We start from the raw sequence: 21541 nt of genomic DNA on the forward strand, positions 1-21541 counted from the left end.
TTTCTGGAGCTGCCTTCACTTGGTGTGAGGCTTTCGAGAGGTGTAGGCCTTTTGGTGCAGCACCCCTTACTTGGCAGCAGTTCTTCATTCTCTTTCTGGAGAAGTATGTGCTGCAGTCTCACAGAGAGGAGTTGCGCAGGCACTTTGAGTGGTCACATCAGGGAGAGATGACTGTGATGCGGTATGAGATGAGGTTCTCCAAGTTAGCTCGTCATGCTATTTGGTTGGTTCCGACAGATAAAGCGAGGATTAGGAGGTTTGTTGATGGCCTCACTTATCAGCTTCGCATTCTCATGACTAGGGAGAGGGTGACTGGTGCTACTTTCGAGGAGGTTATAGACATTGCTCGTGAGATTGAGTCTGTTTGTCGCCAGGAGCGAGAGGAGAGGGAGTCCAAGAGGCCTTGAGGATTTGATAGTTACAGTGGTGCTACTTCGAGAGGTCAATTTCAGCACGGCAGAGGCCGTCCATTAGGTATGCATAGCCAACTCGCCTAGGTTATTGTGGGGCATCAGCGGGTCATGATTCTCTCAGTTCTTATCAGGGCCAGTCATCAGTTAGTTCCCTTTCAACTTAGAGTTTGTCCCGTGCTCCATCAGTTTAGGGCTCTTCTATGCCAGGTACATCTGCTAGTCACTCCGGTGCGAGGGGTTCCCTTCAGTACCCTTCTTCAACACCTAAGAGTTGTTATGAGTGTGGAGAAATGGGCTATATGTGGAGGCAGTATCCTCATCGTCTTGCGGGTTCATCTCAGCAGAGGGGTTAGTCATCGGTTTCAGTGCTAGTTACTTTACCACCACCCACCCACCCAGCTAGGGGTAGAGATTAGTCAGCTAGGGGCCTCCCTAAAGGGGGAGGTTAATCAGATGGCGGTCAGGCCCGTTTCTATGCACTTCCAGCTATACTCGATGCTATTGCTTTTGTTGCTGTTATTATAGGGATTGTTTCAGTCTGCCATAGAGATGCCTCTGTATTATTTGATACTGGTTCCACCTTTCCTTATATGTTATCATACTTTGCTTATTATTTGGGTATACCACGTGAGTCTCTTGCTTCACATGTTCATGTATCTACCTCGATGGGCGATACTGTTATTCTAGACTGTGTGCACCGGTCGTGTGTGGTGACTATTGGGGGTCTGGAAACTCTAGTGGATCTTTTATTATTGTGTATGGTGGATTTCGATGTCATTTTGGGCATGGATTGGCTATCTCTGTGTCGTGCTATTCTGGACTATCATGCCAAAACAATCATATTGGCTATACTGGGTGTGCCACATATTGAGTGGCGAGGTGTGACTGATTATGTTCCTAGTAGAGTGATCTCATTCTTGAAAGACCAGCGTATGGTTAGGAAGGGTTGTCTTTCGTATCTAGCCTTTGTGAGGGATGTCTTTAGTGAGACTCCCAGTATTGATTTTGTTCTAGTTGTCATAGATTTTCCCAATGTGTTTCCTATAAACCTACTGGGCATGCAACCAAACAGGGATATTGATTTTGGTATTGACCTAGTACCAGGCACTCAGCCCATTTCTATTCCGCTGTATCGCATGGAACCAACAGAGTCGAAGGAGTTAAAGGAGCAGCTTTAGGAACTCCTTGATAAGGGGTTCATTCGGCCTAGTGTGTCACCTTGGGGTGCACTGGTTCTATTTGTGAAGAAGAAGGATGGCATTATGAGGATGTGCATTGATTATAGGCAATTGAACAAAGTAACATTTAAGAACACGTATTTTTTGCCTCCCATTGATTATTTATTCGACCAGCTTCAGGGAGCGAAAGTGTTCTCCAAGATTGATCTCCGTTCGGGTTATCACCAGTTGTAGATCAGGGACTCAGATATTTTTAAGACAGCTTTCAAGACCCGATATGATCATTATGAGTTCTTGGTGATGTCTTTTGGGCTGACCAATGCCCAAGAAGCATTCATGCATTTGATGAACAATATGTTTCGGCCTTATCTCGACTCGTTTTTCATAGTCTTCATTGATGATATTCTGGTGTATTCGCGTAGTGGGGAGGAGCACGCGGAGCATTTGAGAGTTGTGTTACAGATATTGAGGGAGGAGAAGCTTTATGCAAAATTCTCCAAGTGTGATTTTTGGCCCAGTTCAGTGGCTTTCTTGGGGCATGTGCTGTCCAGCGAGGGTATTCAGGTTGATCCGAAGAAGATAGAGGCGGTTTAGAGGTGTCCCAAACCGTCCTCAGCCACAAATATTCGCAGTTTTCTTGGTTTGACAGGCTATTATTGCCGGTTTTTCCAGGGGTTCTCAAATATTGCATCGCCCTTGACCAAGTTGACTTAGAAGGGTGCTTCATTTGTGTGGTCGGATGAGTGTGAGGAGAGCTTTTAGAAGCTCATGACAGCCTTGACCAAAGCTCCAGTGTTAGTTTTGCCATCAACTTCAGGTTCATATATCGTGTATTGTGATGCTTCGAGAGTTGGTATTGGTTGTGTATTGATGCAGAAGGGTAGAGTTATTGCTTATGCTTCTCGTTAGTTGAAGCCTCATGAGAAGAACTACCTCGTTCATGATTTGGAGTTGGCTACCATAGTTCACGCATTGAAGATTTGGAGGCATTATCTGTATGGTGTGTCTTGTGAGGTATTTATTGATCATCATAGCCTCCAGCACTTGTTCAAAAAGAAGGATCTCAATTTAAGGCAGCGGAGGTGGTTGGATTTGCTTAAAGATTATGATATTACTATATTGTACCATCCGGGAAAGGCCAATGTGGTGGCCAATGCTTTGAGCCGAAAGGCGGTGAGTATGGGGAGTTCGCATATATTCCAGTTGGGGAGAGACCTCTTGCAGTTGATGTTTAGGCCTTGGCCAATCGGTTCGTGAGGTTGGATATTTCGGAGCTCGGTCGAGTATTGGCTTGTGTGGTTTATCAATCTTCCTTATATGATCGCATCATATAGCGCAAGTATGATGATCCACATTTGCTTGTCCTTAAGGAGAGAGTTCAGCATGATGATGCCAGAGATGTGACCATTGGTGATGATGGGGTGTTTAGGATGCAGGGCCGAATTTGTGTGCCCAGTGTAGATGGGCTTCGGGAGTTGATTCTGGAGGAGGCCCATAGCTCGCGGTATTCCATTCATTCGGGTGCCGCAAAGATGTATCAGGATTTGAGGCAGCACTATTGGTGGAGGAGAATGAAGAAAGACATTGTGGAATTTGTAGCTCGGTGTCTCAATTGTCGAAAGGTGAAATATAAGCATCAGAGACCGGGTGGCTTGCTACAACGGATGGATATTCTAGAGTAGAAGTGGGAGCAGATCAATATGCACTTTGTAGTTGGACTTCCACGGACTTCGAAGAAGTTCAATACTATTTGGGTGATTGTGGATCGGCTAACAAAGTTTGCGCACTTTATTCCTATGTGTACTACCTATTCTTCAGAACGGTTGGTAGAGATCTATATCCGAGAGATTGTTTATTTGCATGGTGTCACAGTTTCCATCATTTCAGATAGGGGCACTCAGTTTACTTTGTAGTTTTGGAGGTCTGTGCAGCGAGAGTTGGGTACTCAGGTGGAGTTGAGCACAGCTTTTCACCCTCAGATGGACGGGCAGTCCGAGCGCACTATTCAGATATTGGAGAAAATGTTGCGTGCTTGTGTCATTGATTTCGGAGGGTCATGGGATCATCTCCTACCACTTGCTGAGTTTGCTTATAACAACATCTACCAGTCAAGTATTGAGATGGCTCCATATGAGGCTTTGTATGGGAGACGGTGTAAATCTCCAGTTGGTTGGTTTGAGCCGGGCGAGGCTAGGCAATTGGGGACAGACTTGGTGTAGGATGCTTTAGAAAAGGTGAAGGTAATTCAAGAGAGACTTTGTACCGCACAGCCGAGGCAAAAGAGTTATGCTGACAAGAAGGTTCCGGATGTGTCCTACATGGTTGGTGAGAAGGTTCTGTTGAAGGTTTCGCCCATGAAGGGTGTTATGAGATTTGGGAAGAAAGGTAAAAATTGAGTCCTCGGTTTATTGGGCTTTTTGAGGTGCTTCGAAGGATTGGGGAGGTGGCTTATGAGCTTACTTTACCACCCAACTTGTCGAGTGTGCATTTGGTATTTCATGTGTCTATGCTCTAGAAGTATATTGTGGATCCATCTCATGTTTTGGATTTCAGCACGGTTCAGTTAGATGATGTGGAGCAAGTAGCTATTTTGGGTCGTCAGGTTCGAAAAATGAGGTCGAAGTATATAGCTTCAGTGAAAGTGCAGTGGAGAGGTTGGACCGTGGAGGAGGCTACCTGGGAGACCGAGTGGGAGATGTGGAGAAGATATCCTCACCTGTTTGAGGCTTTAGGTATGTTTCTTGACTCGTTCGAAGACGAACGTTTGTTTAAGTTGGGGAGGATATGACGATCCGGCCAGTCGTCTCATGAGTTACCGCTCTGTTTCCCCCATTTCTACTTCTTATTGCTTTTTCTATCAGTTCTATATGTGATCGGGTTGGTTGGCTCGTGTTCGGAAAGGATTTAGTAAGGTTGGAGACACTTAGTCTCTTTTGAGGAAGCTTAAGTTGGAAAAGTCAACCAAATGTTGACTTATGTGTTAGAGGGCTCGGATGTGAGTTCCGATGGTTCGGATAGCTTCGGGAGGTGATTTGGAACTTATGAGCGTGATTGGAATAAGTTTTGGAGGTCCGGAGTAGATTTAGGCTTGAATTGGCAAAATTGGATTTTTAGCGTTTTCCGGTTAATAGGTGAGATTTTTATATAGGGGCGGAATGGAATTTTGAGAGTTGGAGTAGTTACATTGTGTCATTTGGGATGTGTGTGCAAAATTTCAGGTCATTCGGACGTGGTTTGGTTGGGTTTTTGATCAAAAGCGGAATTTAGAAGATTTTGGGAACTTAGGTTTAAATCCGATGAGTTTTGGTTGATTTGATGTTGTTTGAGGTGTTTTGAAGATTGGCATAAGTTTGAAAATGGTTATGGGTTATGTTTGTGCTGTTGGTTAAGGTCCCAGGGGCCTCGGGGTGATTTCGGATGGTTGACAGAGAGTTTGGAATTTTGATGAAGCTGCAGATTTTTTTGCTTCTGGTATTTCTGCACCTGCGTATTGGGGACCGCAGGTGCGATGCCGCAGATGCGATGAAGGGGGCCGTAGAAGCGGAAAGGAGCTAGGGAGGCAGAAGCCGTAGAAGCGGTTGGAGAACCGCACCTTCGATGGCAAGGGTACGGATAATTGATCGCAGATGCGGAAAGATAGGACTTAAGTGAGGACCGCAGATGCGGTGGTCTTGACAGGCAGAAGCGGGAATTGGGCCGCAAATACGAAATCCCTGGGCCAGAAGGTATAAATTGTTTCATTCGCGATATTTGAGCTATTTCACCATTTCTAAGTCGGCTTTGGAGCTTTTTGGACGATTTTGAAGATAGAATTCAAGGAGACTTCATTGAGGTAAGGATTTTGGACTAAAAACTCGTTCCTATGGTATTATTTCACGGATTAGAGCTATAATTAATGGAATATCACGATTAAAATTGGGGAAACTAGGTCTTTGTATTTGTGACCTAGACTTGAGGATTTGAGGGACCATTTATGGTCGGATTTTGGTACTTTTGATATGTATGAACTCTGGGAGATAAGGAATCCATTGATGTGAATTTTATTGAATTTCGAGACGTGGGCCTGGGGGTTGGGTTTAGGTAATTTCAGGATTTGTGTTGTATATTGATTATTTTCGCTTGGGCTTCGTTCCCTTAGCATATTTTGATGTCGTGATTCTGATTTTGGATAGATCGACGCGAGTGGAGGCCGACTCGAAGGGCAAAGGCATCGCGGGCTAGAGTTTGGATCGGATTGAGGTGAGTAATGATTGTAAATGATGTCCTGAGGGTATGAAACCCCGGATTGCACATTGTTGTGCTATATTGAGGTCATGCACACGCTTGATGACGAGCGTGGGGTCGTGTACTATTGTGAATTGTGAATTAGTCCGTCCCAAATGACTATTTTACCGCGTATTTGACTGAAATCTATTTGTGAACATCATGTTTTGGGCTAAATGCCATATTTGGGCCTCGTGCCAACTATTTGAACCCTTAGGTGATTTTTATTGATATTTCCTCACTATTTTAACTTTATACTTGAGCTCAGTCATGTTATATTCCGTTGTTTTCATAACTCAACCATGTTTACTCTGTTTTAACACTTAAATGATCTTTTAAATGATATTTGGGCTGAGAATCATGTTTTACTATTGCCCAAGTGGCTTGTGAGGATTTTGACGGAGTAAGGCCTAGGGCCTATGTTGTGAGGAAATACCGGATTGTGAGTATGAGGACGAGGGACTGAGATATGTACGTCGTGTGGTGGCTTGTTGATATGGAGCCGAGAGCCTACTGATGATGCCACGAGATGGTTTGATATTGCGTTTGGGCCATAAGGGGCCACTCAAGGAGTCTGCACACCCCCAGTGAGCGCGGGTACCCATTGTGATGTGAGATATAGCCCGAGGGGCTGGTATTGTTCTGATATATAACCCAAGGGGCGGAATTGTTGACATTGTGCTCGAGGGGAGAACCTTTATGTGTTTATCTTTCTTATTGTTTGTCATTTATCTCCTTAATTGTTAAAAAGGCATTTCATGAAGTTTAAACTGAACTTAAATGATTTTACATATCTTTATTGATTCACTGTTTTTACTGGTTTACTGATTCATTATAGCCTGTAATGTGCCTTATGTGTTTTCATATCTGTAAGTCGTTTATTTATGATTGTTACTCACTGAGTTAGAGTACTCACTTTACTCCTTCCACCCAGTGTGCAGATTCAGGCATTGCTGATCCTGCTAGCGCTAGTTGAGAGCTCCCAGCAGACTTCGGAGTTCACGAGGTAGCTGCTTGGCATCCGTAGTATAGTGTTTCTCCCCCTTTTATCTATTCTCTATCTCTTTATTAGTATTCTGTAATAGTTACTAGGCATTTCAGACTTGTAGCGTATTGATAGATGCTCATGACTAGTGACACCCCGGTATCGGGCTGTGTTGGATTTATCTTCCGCAATTGTACCATTAACTGCTTATTGTTGGATTAATTATTATGTTTTAGACTTCATTCTTATTGTTTAATTGCTTAAACTGAAATGGGTAATTGTCGGCTGGCCTTGTCTTCACGAGAGGCGCTATCACAACCTGGTCCGGGTTTAGGGTTGTGACAAGTTGATATCAGAGCCTCGGTTACATAGGTCTCACCAGTCATAAGCAGGTTTAGTAGAGTCTCGTGGATCGGTACGGAGACGTCTGTATTTATCCTCGAGAGGCCGTAGAACCTTTAGGAAAAACTTCATATTCTTGAAATTCTAGTCGTGCGAATTGTTGAACTGAGTACTAAACTTCTGTTATTCTATTTTCTCACAGATGGTGAGGACACAAGCTTCCAGTCGGGATGGATGACCAACAATACCACCAGTTGTGGCCACTAGAGGCCGAGGACACGATCGTGGTCGTGGCAGAGGTAGAGGTATGGCTTGGACAATAGCTAGGGCAGCACCTGCAAGTCCACCAGCCGCCCCAGTTCAGGATCAGGTCCCAGTTATGGACACTCTAGCAGCACCAGCTCAGGAACCAGTTGTGCCCATTGTGATTCCGGGTCTTCAGGAGGCCTTGGCTCAGATCCTATCAGTTTGCACTGGCCTAGCTCAGGCGGTCTCAGCCACTACAGCTGCAGCCACTTCTCAGGCCGGGGGAGGTACTCAGACTCCCACTGCTCGCACACCTGAGCAAGTCATGCAGGGACTTCAGACGTGGGGGGCACATCCAGCCCAGCCGGTTGCAGCTGCTCAAGACTATATAGTTCCTGCCATGCCAGAGGATGAGCAGCGTAGGTTGGAGGGGTTTTGTAGACATCAGCCTCCAACCTTCAATGGTGCAGAGGGCGAGGATACCCAAGGTTTCTTGGATAAGTGTTAGAGGATGCTTCGTACAGCAGGTATCTGGAAACTAGCGGGGTCACTTTCACTACTTATCAGTTTTCTGGAGCTGCCTTCACTTGGTGGGAGGCTTTCGAGAGGCGTAGGCCTTTTGGTGCAGCACCCCTTACCTGGCAGCAGTTCTCCGTTCTCTTTCTGGAGAAGTATGTGTCGCAGTCTCACAGAGAGGAGCTGCGTAGGCAGTTTGAGTGGTCACATCAGGGAGAGATGACTGTGATGCTGTATGAGAAGAGGTTCTCCGAGTTAGCTCGTCATACTATTTGGTTGGTTCCGACAGATAGAGAGGAGATTAGTAGGTTTGTTGATGGCCTCACTTATCAGCTTCGCATTCTCATGACTAGGGAGAGGGTGACTGGTGCTACTTTCGAGGAGGTTGTAGACATTGCTCGTGAGCTCTATTCGTCGCTAGGAGCGAGAGGAAAGGGAGTCCAAGAGGCTTTGAGGATCTAATAGTTACAGTGGTGCTATTTCGAGAGGTCAATTTCAGCACGGCAAAGGCCGTCCATTCAGGTATGCACAGCCAGCTCATCCAGGTTATCGTGGGGCATCAGCGGGTCATGGTTCTCACAATTCTCATCAGGGCCAGTCATCACTTAGTGCCCTTCCAACTCAGAGTTTGTCCCGTGATCCATCAGTTTAGGGCTCTTCTATGCCAGGTGCATCTGCTAGTCACTTCGGTGCGAGGGGTTCCCTTCAGTCCCCTTCTCTAGCACCTAGGAGTTGTTATGAGTGTGGAGAAATGGGCCATATGTGGAGGCAGTATCCTCATCGTCTTGCAGGTTCATCTCAGAAGAGTGGTTAGTCATTGGTTTCAGTGCTAGTTACTTCACCACCACCCACACACCTAGCTAGGGGTAGAGGTTAGTCAGTTAGGGGCCGCCCTAAAGGGGGAGGTTAATCAGATGGCGGTCAGGCCCATTTCTGTGCACTTCCAGCTAGACCCGATGTTATTGCTTTCGTTGCTGTTATTATAGGTATTTTTTCAGTCTTCCACAGATATGCCTCTGTATTATTTGATCTTGGATCCACCTTTCCTTATGTGTCATCATACATTGCTCATTATTTGGGTATACCACGTGAGTCTCTTGCTTCACATGTTCATGTATTTACCTTGATGGGCGATATTGTTGTTCTAGACTGTGTGTACCGGTCGTGTGTGGTGACTATTGGGGGTCTGGAGACTCTACTGGATCTTTTATTATTGTGTATGGTGGATTTCGATGTCATTTTGGGCATGGATTGGCTATCTCCGTGTCGTGCTATTCTGGACTATCATGCCAAGACAATCACATTGGCTATACCGTGTGTGCCACAGATTGAGTGGCGAGGTGTGACTAATTATGTTCCTAGTAGAGTGATCTCATTCTTGAAGGCCCAACGTATGGTTGGGAAGGGTTGTCTTTCGTATCTAGCCTTTGTGAGGGATGTCTTTAGTGAGACTCCCAGTATTGATTCTGTTCCAGTTGTGAGAGATTTTCCCGATGTGTTTCCTATAAACTTGTTGGGCATGCCACCAAATAGGGATATTGATTTTGGTATTGACCTGGTGCCAGGCACTCAACCCATTTCTATTCTGATGTATCGCATGGAACCAGCGGAGTCGAATGAGTTAAAGAAGCAGCTTTAGGAACTCCTTGATAAGGGGTTCATTCGGCCTAGTGTGTCACCTTGGGGTGCACCGATTCTATTTATGAAGAAGAAGTATGGCACTACGAGGATGTGCATTGATTATAGGCAATTGAACAAAGTAACATTTAAGAAAACGTATACTTTGCCTCCCATTGATGATTTATTCGACCAGCTTCAGGGAGCGAAAGTGTTCTCCAAGATTGATCTCCGTTCGGGTTATCACCAGTTGAAGATCAGGGACTCGGACATTCTTAAGACAACTTTCAAGACCCGATATGATTATTATGAGTTCTTGGTGATGTCTTTTGGGCTGACCAATGCCCCAGCAACGTTCATGCATTTGATGAACAATGTGTTTCGGCTTTATCTCAACTCGTTTTTCATAGTCTTCATTGATGATATTCTGGTGTATTCGCGTAGTGAGGAAGAGCACGCGGAGCATTTGAGAGTTGTGTTACAGATATTGAGGGAGGAGAAGCTTTATACAAAATTCTCCAAGTGTGATTTTTGGCTCAGTTCAGTGGCTTTCTTGGGGCATGTGGTATCCAGCGAGGGTATTAAGGTTGATTCGAAGAAGATAGAGGCTGTTCAGAGGTGTCCCAGACCATCCTCAGCCACAGATATTTGCAGTTTTCTTGGTTTGACAGGTTATTATTGCCGGTTTGTCTAGGGTTCTCACCTATTGCATCGCCCTTGACCAAGTTGACTTAGAAGGGTGCTTCATTTGTGTGGTCGGATGAGTGTGAGGAGAGCTTTCAGAAGCTCATGACAGCCTTAAGCTTCAGGTTCATATACCGTGTATTGTGATGCTTCGAGAGTTGGTATTAGTTGTGTATTGATGCAGAAGGGTAGAGTTATTGCTTATGCTTCTCGTCAGTTGAAGCCCTATGAGAAGAACTACCTCGTTCATGATTTGGAGTTGGCTACCATAGTTCACACATTGAAGATTTGGAGGCATTATTTGTATGGTGTGTCCTGTGAGGTGTTTACCGATCATCATAGCCTCCAGCACTTGTTCACAAAGAAGGAACTCAATTTGAGGCAGCGGAGGTGGTTGGATTTGCTTAAGGATTATGATATTACTATATTGTACCATCCGGTAAAGGCCAATATGGTGGCCAATGCTTTGAGCCAAAAGGCGGTGAGTATAGGGAGTTTGACATATATTCCAGTTAGGGTGAGACCTCTTGCAGTTGATGTTTAGGCCTTGGCCAATCGGTTCGTGAGGTTGGATATTTTGGAGCTCGGGTGAGTATTGGCTTGTGTGGTTTCTTAGTCTTCCTTATATGATCGCATCATAGAGCGCCAGTATGATGATCCGCATTTGCTTGTCCTTAAGGACAAAGTTCAGCATGATGATGCCAGAGATGTGACCATTGGTGATGATGGGGTGTTGAGGATGCAGGGCCGAATTTGTGTGCCCAGTGTAGATGGGCTTCGGGAGTTGATTCTGGAGGAGGCCCATAACTCGCGGTATTCTATTCATTCGGGTGCCGCAAAGATGTATCAGGATTTGAGGCAGCACTATTGGTGAAGGAGAATGAAGAAAGACATTGTGGAATTTGTAGCTCGGTGTCTCAATTGTCGGCAGGTGAAATATGAGCATCAGAGACTGGGTGGCTTGCTACAGTGGATGGATATTCTAGAGTGGAAGTGGGAGCGGATCACTATGCACTTTGTATTTGAACTTCCACGGACTTCGAAGAAGTTAGATACTATTTGGGTGATTGTGGATCGGCTGACCAAGTTTGCGCACTTCATTTCTATGTGTACTACCTATTCTTCAGAGCGGTTGTTAAAGATCTATATCCGAGAGATTGTTCATTTGCATGGTGTCACAGTTTCCATCATTTCATATAGGGGCACTCAGTTTACTTTGCAGTTTTGGAGGTCTGTGCAGCGAGAGTTGGGTACTCAGTTGGAGTTGAGCATAGCTTTTCACCCTCAGAGGGATGGGCAGTCCGAGCGCACTATTCAGATATTGGAGGACATGTTGCGTGCTTGTGTCATTGATTTCGGAGGGTCATGGGATCAGCTCCTACCGCTTGCAGAGTTTGCTTATAACAAGAGCTACCAGTCGAGTATTCAGATGGCTCCATATGAGGCTTTGTATGGGAGACAGTGTAAATCTCCAATTGGTTGGTTTGAGCCGGGTGAGGCTAGGCAATTGGGGATAGACTTGGTGCAGGATGCTTTAGAAAAGGTGAAGGTAATGCAAGAGAGAGTTCATACCGCGCAGCCGAGGCAAAAGAGTTATGCTGACAAGAAGGTTCCGGATGTGTCCTACATGGTTGGTGAGAAGGTTCTGTTGAAGGTTTCTCCCATGAAGAGTGTTATGAGATTTGGGAAGAAAGGTAAAAATTGAGTCCTCGGTTTATTGGGCCTTTTGAGGTGCTTCGAAGGATTGGGGAGGTGGCTTATGAGCTTGCTTTGCCACCTAGCTTGTCGAGTGTGCATCTGGTATTTCATGTGTCTATGCTCCAGAAGTATATTGTGGATCCATCTCATGTTCTAGATTTCAGCACGGTTCAGTTAGATGATGATTTGACAAATGATGTGGAGCCAGCAGCTATTTTGGGTCGTCAGGTTCGAAAAATGAGGTCGAAGTATATAGCTTTAGTGAAAGTGTAGTGGAGAGGTCGGACCATGGTGGAGGCTACCTAGGAGACCAAGCGGGAGATGCGGAGCAGGTATCCTCACCTGTTTGAGGCTTCAGGTATGTTTCTTGACTCGTTCGAGGACGAACATTTTTTTAAGTTGGGGAGGATGTGACGACCCGACCAGTCGTCTCATGAGTTACCGCTCCTTTTCCCCCATGTTTTCTTCTTATTTCTTTGTCTATCGGTTCTATATGTGATCGGGTTGGTTGGTTCGTGTTCGGAAAGGATTTAGTAAGGTTGGAGATACTTAGTCTCTTTTGAGGAAGCTTAAGTTGGAAAAGTCAACGGAATGTTGACTTATGTGTTAGAGGGCTCGGATGTGAGTTCCGATGGTTCGGACAGCTTCGGGAGGTGATTTGGAACTTAGGAGCGTGATTGGAATAAGTTTTAGAGGTCCGGAGTAGATTTAGGCTTGAATTGGCGAAATTGGATTTTTAGCGTTTTCCGGTTAATAGGTGAGATTTTTATATATGGGTCGGAATGGAATTTTGAGAGTTGCAGTAGTTCCATTGTGTCATTTGGGATGTGTGTGCAAAATTTCAGGTCATTCGGACGTGGTTTGGTTGGGTTTTTTTATCAAAAACGGAATTCGGAAGATTTTGGAAACTTAGGTTTGAATCCGATGAGTTTTGGTTGATTCAATGTTGTTTGAGGTGTTTTGAAGATTGTTATAAGTTTGAACAAGGTTATGGGTTATGTTTGTTCTGTTGTTTGAGGTCCCGGGGGCCTCGGGGTGATTTTGGATGGTTAACAGAGAGTTTGTAATTTTTATGAAGCTACAGATTTTTCTGCTTCTGGTATTTCTGCACCTGCGGATTGGGGACTGCAGGTGCGTTGCCGTAGATGCGATGAAGGGGCCGTAGAAGCAGAAAGGAGCTAGGGAGACAGAAACCGTCGAAGCGGTTGGAGAACCGCACCTGCGATGGCACATGTACGGATAATGGATCGCAGATGCGGAAAGATAGGACTTAAGTGAGGACCGCAGATGCGGTGGTCTTGACAGGCAGAAGCGGGAATTGGGCCGCAAATGTGAAATCCTTGGGCCAGAAGGTATAAATTGTTTCCTTCGCGATATTTGAGCAATTTCACCATTTCTAAGTTGGCTTTGGAGCTTTTTGGACGATTTTGAAGATAGATTTCAAGGAGACTTCATTGAGGTAAGGATTTTAGACTAAAAACTTGTTCCTATGGTATTATTTCACGGATTAGAGCTATAATTAATGAAACTTCACGGTTAAAATTGGGGAAACTAGGTCTTGGTATTTGAGACCTAGACTTGAGGATTTGAGGGACCATTTATGGTCGGATTTTGGTACTTTTGATATGTATGAACTCGTGGGGAGATAAGGAATCCATTGATGCGAATTTTATCAAATTCCGAGAAATGGGCCTGGGGGTTGGGTTTTGGTAATTTCGGGATTTGTGTTGTATATTGATTATTTTCCCTTGGGCTTTGTTCCCTTAGCATATTTTGATGTCGTGATTCTGATTTTGGATAGATTCGACGCGAGTGGAGGCCGATTCGAAGGGCAAAGGAGTCGCGGGCTAGAGTTTGGACCGGATTGAGGTAAGTAATGATTGTAAATGATGTCCTGAGGGTATGAAACCCCGGATTGCACATCGTTTTGCAATATTGAGGTAACACACACGCTTGATGACGAGCATGGGGTCGTGTACTGTTGTGGATTGTGGCTTAGTCCGTCCCAAATGACTATTTTACCGCGTATTTGACTGAAATCTATTTGTTAACATCATGTTTTGGGCTAAATGCCATATTTGGACCTCGTGCCAACTATTTGAACCCTTAAGGGATTTTTATTGATATTTCCTCACTGTTTTAACTTTATACTTGAGATCAGTCATGTTATATTCCCCTGTTTTCATAACTCAGCCATGTTTACTCTGTTTTAACACTTAAATGATCTTTTAAATGATATTTGGGCTGAGAATCATGTTTTACTATTGCCCGAGTGGCTTGTGAGGATTTTGACGTAGTAAGGCCTAGGGCCTATATTGCAAGGAAACACCAGATTGTGAGTATTAGGCCGAGGGCCTGAGATATGTACGACGCGTGGTGTTTTGTTGATATGGGGCCGAGATCCTAGTGATGCCATGAGATTGTTTGATATTGCGCTTGGGCTGTAAGGGGCCCCTCCAAGAGTTTGCACACCCCCAATGAGCGCGGGTACCCATTGTGATGTGAGATATAGCCCGATGGGCTGGTATTGTTCTAAGATATTGCCCGAGGGGTGGAATTGTTGACATTGTGCCCGAGGGGAGAACCTTTATGTGTTTATCTTTCTTATTGTTTGTCATTTATCTCCTTAATTGTTGAAAAGGCATTTCATGAAGTTTAAACTGAACTTAAATGATTTTACATATCTTTACTGATTCATTGTTTTTACTGGTTTACTGCTTCATTATAGCATGTAATGTGCCTTACGTATTTTCATATCTCTAAGTCGTTTATTTATGATTGTTACTCATTGAGTTGGAGTACTCACTTTACTCACTGCACCCCGTGTGCAGATTCAGGCATTGCTGATCCTGCTAGCGCGAGTTGAGAGCTCCCGACAGATTTCGGAGTTCACGAGGTAGCTGCTTGGCATCTGCAGTCCCGTGTTTCTCCCCCTTTATATCATTTCTATCTATTTATCAGTATTCTGTAATAGTTACTAGGCATTTCAGACTTGTAGCATATTGATAGATGCTCATGACTAGTGGCACCCCAGTATCGGTCTGTGTTGGATTTATCTTCCACAACTGTACTATTAACTGCTTATTGTTGGATTATTTATTATGTTTTAGACTTTATTATTATTGTTTAATTGCTTAAACTGAAATGGGTAAGTGTCGGCTGGCCTTGTCTTCACGAGAGGCGTTATCACGACCTGGTCCGGGTTTAAGGTCGTGATAGTGTGGAGGTCGAGGATTAAAGTAGAAGGTTAGTAGGTAGTTTATAGTGTTCACTGATAGGCTTAGTAGCATGCATGTCCCTTCATATTCTTAGATTTTTATTACGTTATGTGGTTTTGTTCGCCTCAGGTATTGTATTCCCTGTTGCTATTATTTGATACTATTTATCCTTTATCTGTCCCTTTTTTTTTCTCTTCCATCTTTCTTCCTTCCTTACTTCCCTCTTCTTCTTCTTTCCCTTCCTGAGCCGAGGGTCTATTGGAAATAGTCTCTCTACCTGTATTAGGTAGGGGTAAGGTCTGCGTACAGACTACCCTCCCCAGACCCCACATATTGGGATCAAACTGGGTTTTTTTCTTTTTTTTTGTTGTTGTTGTTGTTGTTAATTGCACGGTATAATTACCACCAATTCTCACCTCCCCTTGAGAATTAGAAAGTGTAATTACACCTTACAAATTACACTCAATTCCATGCTAACTAAGTAATTACTTGGCCAGATAAACATGTCAAACTGTGTAATTACACCCAAATTCAATTCTCAAGTGGCTTTCCAAACAGGCTCTCAATGACTTCTACTGCAGATGTGGAGTCTGCAGGAAATGTGTCATCCAACTCACCTTCAGATATAGCACTGTCAGTGGTCAAGTTTTCATTTTGACAGTGCATGTCAACCATATCTGCTTCAGAAGCAGCAAGCCAGCTGAGTGTAATTCCTCCCACAATGAGGCTGGATTTTGTATAATAGTAGTTTCCTGCAGAACTGGTGGAACATCAACCATATCTTGAACAAACAAATCTTCCTCGGTACTTGAGATGTTCTTGAAAGAAAAGATGTGCTCTTTAAAAACTACATCTCTGCTAACTAGGAAAGTTTTATTCAACAAATCATATAACCTATAACTCTTTTGGGTGTTAGAATATCCAATGAACATTGTTCTTCTTGCTCTAGGGGAAAACTTATCTCCCCTTGGCAAGCTACTTGTATAGCATAAACAGTCAAACACTTTCAGATGCTCTATACTAGCCTGCTTATAGTAAAGTAACTCATATGGTGTCTTACCCTCCAATACAAATGTTGATAGTCTATTTATCAGATACATTGCAGTTCTTATACATTCTTCCCAGAATCTAATATGCATTCCACTTTGAAATTTTAATGTCCTGGCCATTTCTAGAATATGTATATGCTTCCTCTCCGTAAAGTAAACAATTCATTATATTTGGAGCTAAAGAATTCACTCCCATTATCGGATCTTAAGCATTTCACAAAGACAACAAATTGATTCTTTACTATTGAGATAAAGTTCTTCAATATAGCTACAACTTCACACTTGGTACTTATCAAGCACACCCATGTATACCTGTTAAAATCATCTACTATAGTAACAAAATACTATTTTGTCATAAGTAGACACTTTGTAAGGCCCCAAAACATCTAGATGCATAGTTTATTTTGAACTGCTAACAGAAAATTGCAATCTACATTGTTTAACTCGATGACATATATCACAATCCTCAATACCACTCCTACTAACTTTATTTTATAAAGTAGGTAAGTGTTGTATAGTTTTCAAGGAGGCATATCCCAATTTGTGATGCCATAGGATATTATTTATCCTTTCTCTTAGATTTGTTTCCGCCAAGATTACTGCTCTTCCTTTCAATAAATATAGGCCATCTGATTCTCTAGCAATCTCTAGTACCTTGTCACTGTAAAGTTCCTAGAATAAATAGAAATCAAGATAAAAATTGACTAAGCATCTGAGTTTTTTGGTAAGTTTTGATACTGAAAATAAATTGAATTTACAGTCAGGTACATGTAGGACATTTTCCACACATTTATTTTCTAGAACCATTGTACTTCCTGCATGTTTTATCTATGCTTTAATCCTTGTTGGCAGCTGCACTCCGTTATGTTCTTGTCCTCTCATGCTACTAACATTGCTTAAGACTTTCTTATTATGAGTAATATGATTTGTAGCTCCTGAATCCACTATCCATTCTTCTACTGATGCACTACATAATAGAAGTTATACCTGCCATGTTTGATGAGCAATGTCCTATTGAATGGCTTGTTCAAGAGACCTACTAGTTGTTTGTATTGCTCTTCTGTTAGCACATGACTTTGGAGAGGACTTCCGGAGCCTCCAGCTCCTTCAGTACTTGCAGCATTCACATAAGGTCTAGCTTATCCAACTTGAAATTTCTTTTTGCTTTTGTCTTTCTCTTGATTTGCAAAAATTGATAAATGAAAATAAAAATATATTTTTAGTATAGTAGATAAGTAAAAGTGAACGGATAGAATAGTAATTAATATTTTTGGACAGATTTTAGATGCAAGATTAATATAATCATTTTAATTAAATCAGCAGATTGTGGGATAATTAATTAGCGGATGTCCACTTGTTTGTTGATATAAAAAAAATAAAGATACATGAAAGACCTAGGTAGACATATCCTAGATTAGGAATTGACACAAACAGTTGGTTTTTTATATAGTTAAAAGAGTTATATATGATATGTATACCACCAACAGATAGAGGTCGACATCTTTAAGATATTTTAATTTTTAGCATGCTTAGGATGGAGAACAATTTTGTTAAGTTGAACACAAACCTAGACTTGACTAATATCAATAATACGAAAAATACAGTGAACTGCACTAAGCTCTCCATATATGTCAGATCCTAAAGAGCAAAACATTTGTAGAACACAATAAACGTTGCACCATACTTATATAATCTTGTTACACGTTACACACTACTTATATAATCTTGTTACGTAAACAACACTTAGGAAGCAAAGTTATCATCCCAACCGTAGTGCAGAACACAGCCATTAGGACCATGAAGACAAAGTCCATTATAACTAACAATCCAATAGCAAAGTTTATGTTCAGCACAAAGGGATATATCTCTCTTATAATCAAACACTTTAAACTCTCTTGACTTATTCTCTGCCCCCATTGCACACCAAAGTATGTTTTCTTGGTCATTATGTATAGGAAGATATATTGTATAAATAAATATTGACGCACCGATCGTTCGTTTTCCGAGATCTTGTTTTCCGTTCCAGTTGCATTGGACTTGTATAGGATGTGGTATTGTGTTGTGAATCTTAACAGTATAGGATTCAGCTATAGAAGGAGAAAATATGGAATAAAATGTGAGCAGAAAGCAAAAGGCAAAGTGATGGGTAATTAGGGAAGCCATCAATCTTGTTTGTGTGGTGTAATAATATTTCCTTCCCTCTGGTCGTTTTTATATGTCAAATTTAACCAAAGCATAATTTCCAAAAATTTTGTCAGGTAAAAAAATCAGAAAGTCATTAATATTTTTTGTCCACCCTTAAATAAGACATATAGTTATAATTAGTTTAGATTTGATCCAATAACTGAGTGAAGTTAATATAATATTTTTTTTAAATCGAGTCAATTATAGTCACGCTTTTTATATTCCCATTTGAGAAAGAGTACATCTGAAGAAAGAGGTCTTTTGGTCATAAATTTTTTTATTGTACTCAAAATGGTAACAACGATTCCAGATGCCTCGTAAACGCAATGGCCTGATTGGCTAGAAAAATGAACATATATATATATAGATTCATTTAATTATCAGGTATTCAATTCATTTCATTGAAAATAAGGGTGGTTTACAATTGTCCATCATTGTTCCATTAAAGGCACTGTAATTTATTGGGGCCCTGCTAATTCTTAATTAATAAAACGAAGGGGAATAATATTTTTCTTTAAAAATAATATAACAAGTTTTCTTGTGTATCAATTTGTGCTATATATTTAGCCTACATCACCATAACGTGTAGATGGGTTCCCTCGGATTGTGTCCAAATTGACTTGCCATGAAAATTTGTCCATCCCAACCTGCTCAAACTTGGGATGTCCATAAAAGTGTGTAGTCAATTTCCGCCTTTTCAACTTTAAGGGATTTTATTGCAAATAATCTTTTTTCTCTTTTGACAACCTTTCATGCTTTTAATGCCCTTTCAACTTTATAAATAGAACAACAAAAAGGTGCGTCCTAATACTTTTTAAAACGGTATTTATTGGTAACTTTTGAAATCCCTAGGGCCAATTGTCTCTTCCCTTAAACCTCAATAATAGGTTGAAATTTAAAGTACAATATGGTACATAAATTTGACACACTTAACTTAAAATAATATAAAATAAATATCAATATAAAATAATATATATATATATATATATATATATATGCGAAATTGTGACAATAGACATACACCACTACTTGCGTACGGAGGCGGAGCTAGTCTTTCGGGTACGGATTCGGCCGAACCCAGTAACTTTTGTATCGACTCTATATTTATTTTAAGAAATCGATTGAAAATGTACAAATTATTAATTTAAAACCTACTTATTTAAAATCCAAACTCATAAATGTCAAATCTTGGTTGCTTGCGGCCCGAGCAGTTTCCCACAAGCCACTACTGTTGTTAGGCTTATCCGCAGCCAACCAACTACAAGTACTTGAACAAACATGAAACTAGTGGGCTCCATTGATAAAACTTCATCAGTCCCTAAATCCTTCTAAATATTTTGGTCATTCTATGTGTCTATTAAAATAAGTCAGACAAAAATGCCAGGATCTTCATTGATGAGTTTCCTTACCTTTTCAAGCAAGCCATGAATGAGTCCCAGCCTTTCATTTGTTGTTGTGGGGACAGAGTAAAACCTAAGGCAATAAATTCTAAGTGTATTTAAGAAATAATATTTCAATTTATGTGAACCTATTTCCTTTTTGGTCCGTGCCAAAAAGAATGACCCCTTTCCTTATTTGGAAACAATTTACTTTTATGCAATGATTTATAGCCACACAAAATATATGTGCCTCATTTTACACCACAAGTTCAAAAGTCTTCTCTCTTTTCTTAAACTCCATGCTCAGTCAAATAAGTTCACATAAATTGAAACGGATGGAGTATTTATTTCTCATTGATAGTTCGTTAGATAGCTTCAACATGACTAGAACAAGACAAGTAGGTACGTATAATATGTTCAATATTTAAGTGTCTTCGTCCACTCCTGCGAACAACAATAAAAGGAAGACAAAATTACTCGAATCTTAATCAAGTAATAATTCAACAATGGAGAATTTCAATAGTCCGAGACAAAGTTTGTTAATGTTTTTGTTGTTCATTTTTATGTTTATTGTGAGTTTGAGAGGTGAAGAAGTCGTGGATGGAAGTAGCATTGCTCAAGCTCCAACAACGGCCAATAATACCTACAACATTACTCACGATGTTATCGACGAAAAGGACGGACGTGGAGGAGGAGGAGGCAGTGGAGGCGGTGGGCGGGGATGGGGAGGTGGCGGTGGAGGTGGAGGTGGAAGTGATGATAGCGGCCAGGGAGGAGGTGGTGGAGGCGGCGGTGGTGGCAGCCGAGAAGGAGGAGGTGGTAGTGGTGGGGGTATGGGAGGTAGTGGTGGATGGGGTTGGGGAGGAGGTGGGGGTGGGTGGTGGGCATGGGGATGTAGGAAACAAAAAAAGCATAATAATGTAAGAGGTCATAGACAATGGCATATGAACAATAATCAAGATTACAAGATAGGGGAATTTGCACAATGCATGGTTAAAGGAAGATGCAAAGGAATGCGTTTGGATTGTCCTCTTCATTGTGGTGGTCCTTGTTTTTATGATTGCATCCATATGTGCAAAGCTCACTGTCGCCGCCGCCGCTAAGGCCCATTCAAATAGAGCTTTTTATCGTACGTTTTTCTTAAAGATATTCCTTCGATCAGACAGAGCTTCCTATTTTATGTTTTTCTTGTGTTTTTTCTACGATAGTATTATTCCTTCTTATGGTCTCTTTGGCCCTCTAGTTCTTATATCTTACTAGAGATTTAATTAGGTGAATTGTTAGCCTTTTTGGAATTCGGTTGTAATCTAGCAAGTAATATGGTTTACATGATTCTCCTCACCATATTTGAGCGCTTAAAGATTTCTTTTGTTTTTGGTAGATTATTTTAGCCGCACTTGATGGCAAATGGTTTGCTTTGAAGCACTTTTTTTTTCTTTTCAAACAGGTTGACGTGAGTTCTTCCATTTAACGCAAATGAATAATGTTGACCTTTAAAATTCTGCATTTGAAGTCTACAATAGGTTTAATCAGTTTACTAGGACTAATACTTGTTGAGTTGTTGGTATTAAAGACATTTTCAAAAATTGCATGGGTTTTATGGGAGCTAAATATTCTTTTGACAGAATGGCCTAACGGCCCCATAAATTTTGGTTTTTCAAGCTAGCTATCAAACTTACCAATTTTTCATTTTAACACCTCTACTTCATAGAACACTTATTCATTGAAAGTGATAACAACACTTATTCATTGAAAGTGATCTTAATTGC

The 21541-nt window shown here is 41.8% G+C and overlaps 1 protein-coding gene across 1 annotated transcript; it reads left to right on the forward strand.

Annotated features, from left to right (window-relative positions):
- Positions 1-20278: 20278 nt before the first annotated feature.
- LOC104249287 (uncharacterized) lies at positions 20279-20875 on the forward strand. The gene has a single exon (XM_070146449.1). It carries the CDS (start codon positions 20279-20281, stop codon positions 20873-20875), a length of 597 nt encoding a protein of 198 aa, XP_070002550.1.
- The last annotated feature ends 666 nt before the right edge of the window (positions 20876-21541 follow it).

The sequence above is a fragment of the Nicotiana sylvestris genome, chromosome 1 (genome assembly GCF_000393655.2).
Source record: "Nicotiana sylvestris chromosome 1, ASM39365v2, whole genome shotgun sequence".
Taxonomy (NCBI): Eukaryota; Viridiplantae; Streptophyta; class Magnoliopsida; order Solanales; family Solanaceae; genus Nicotiana; species Nicotiana sylvestris.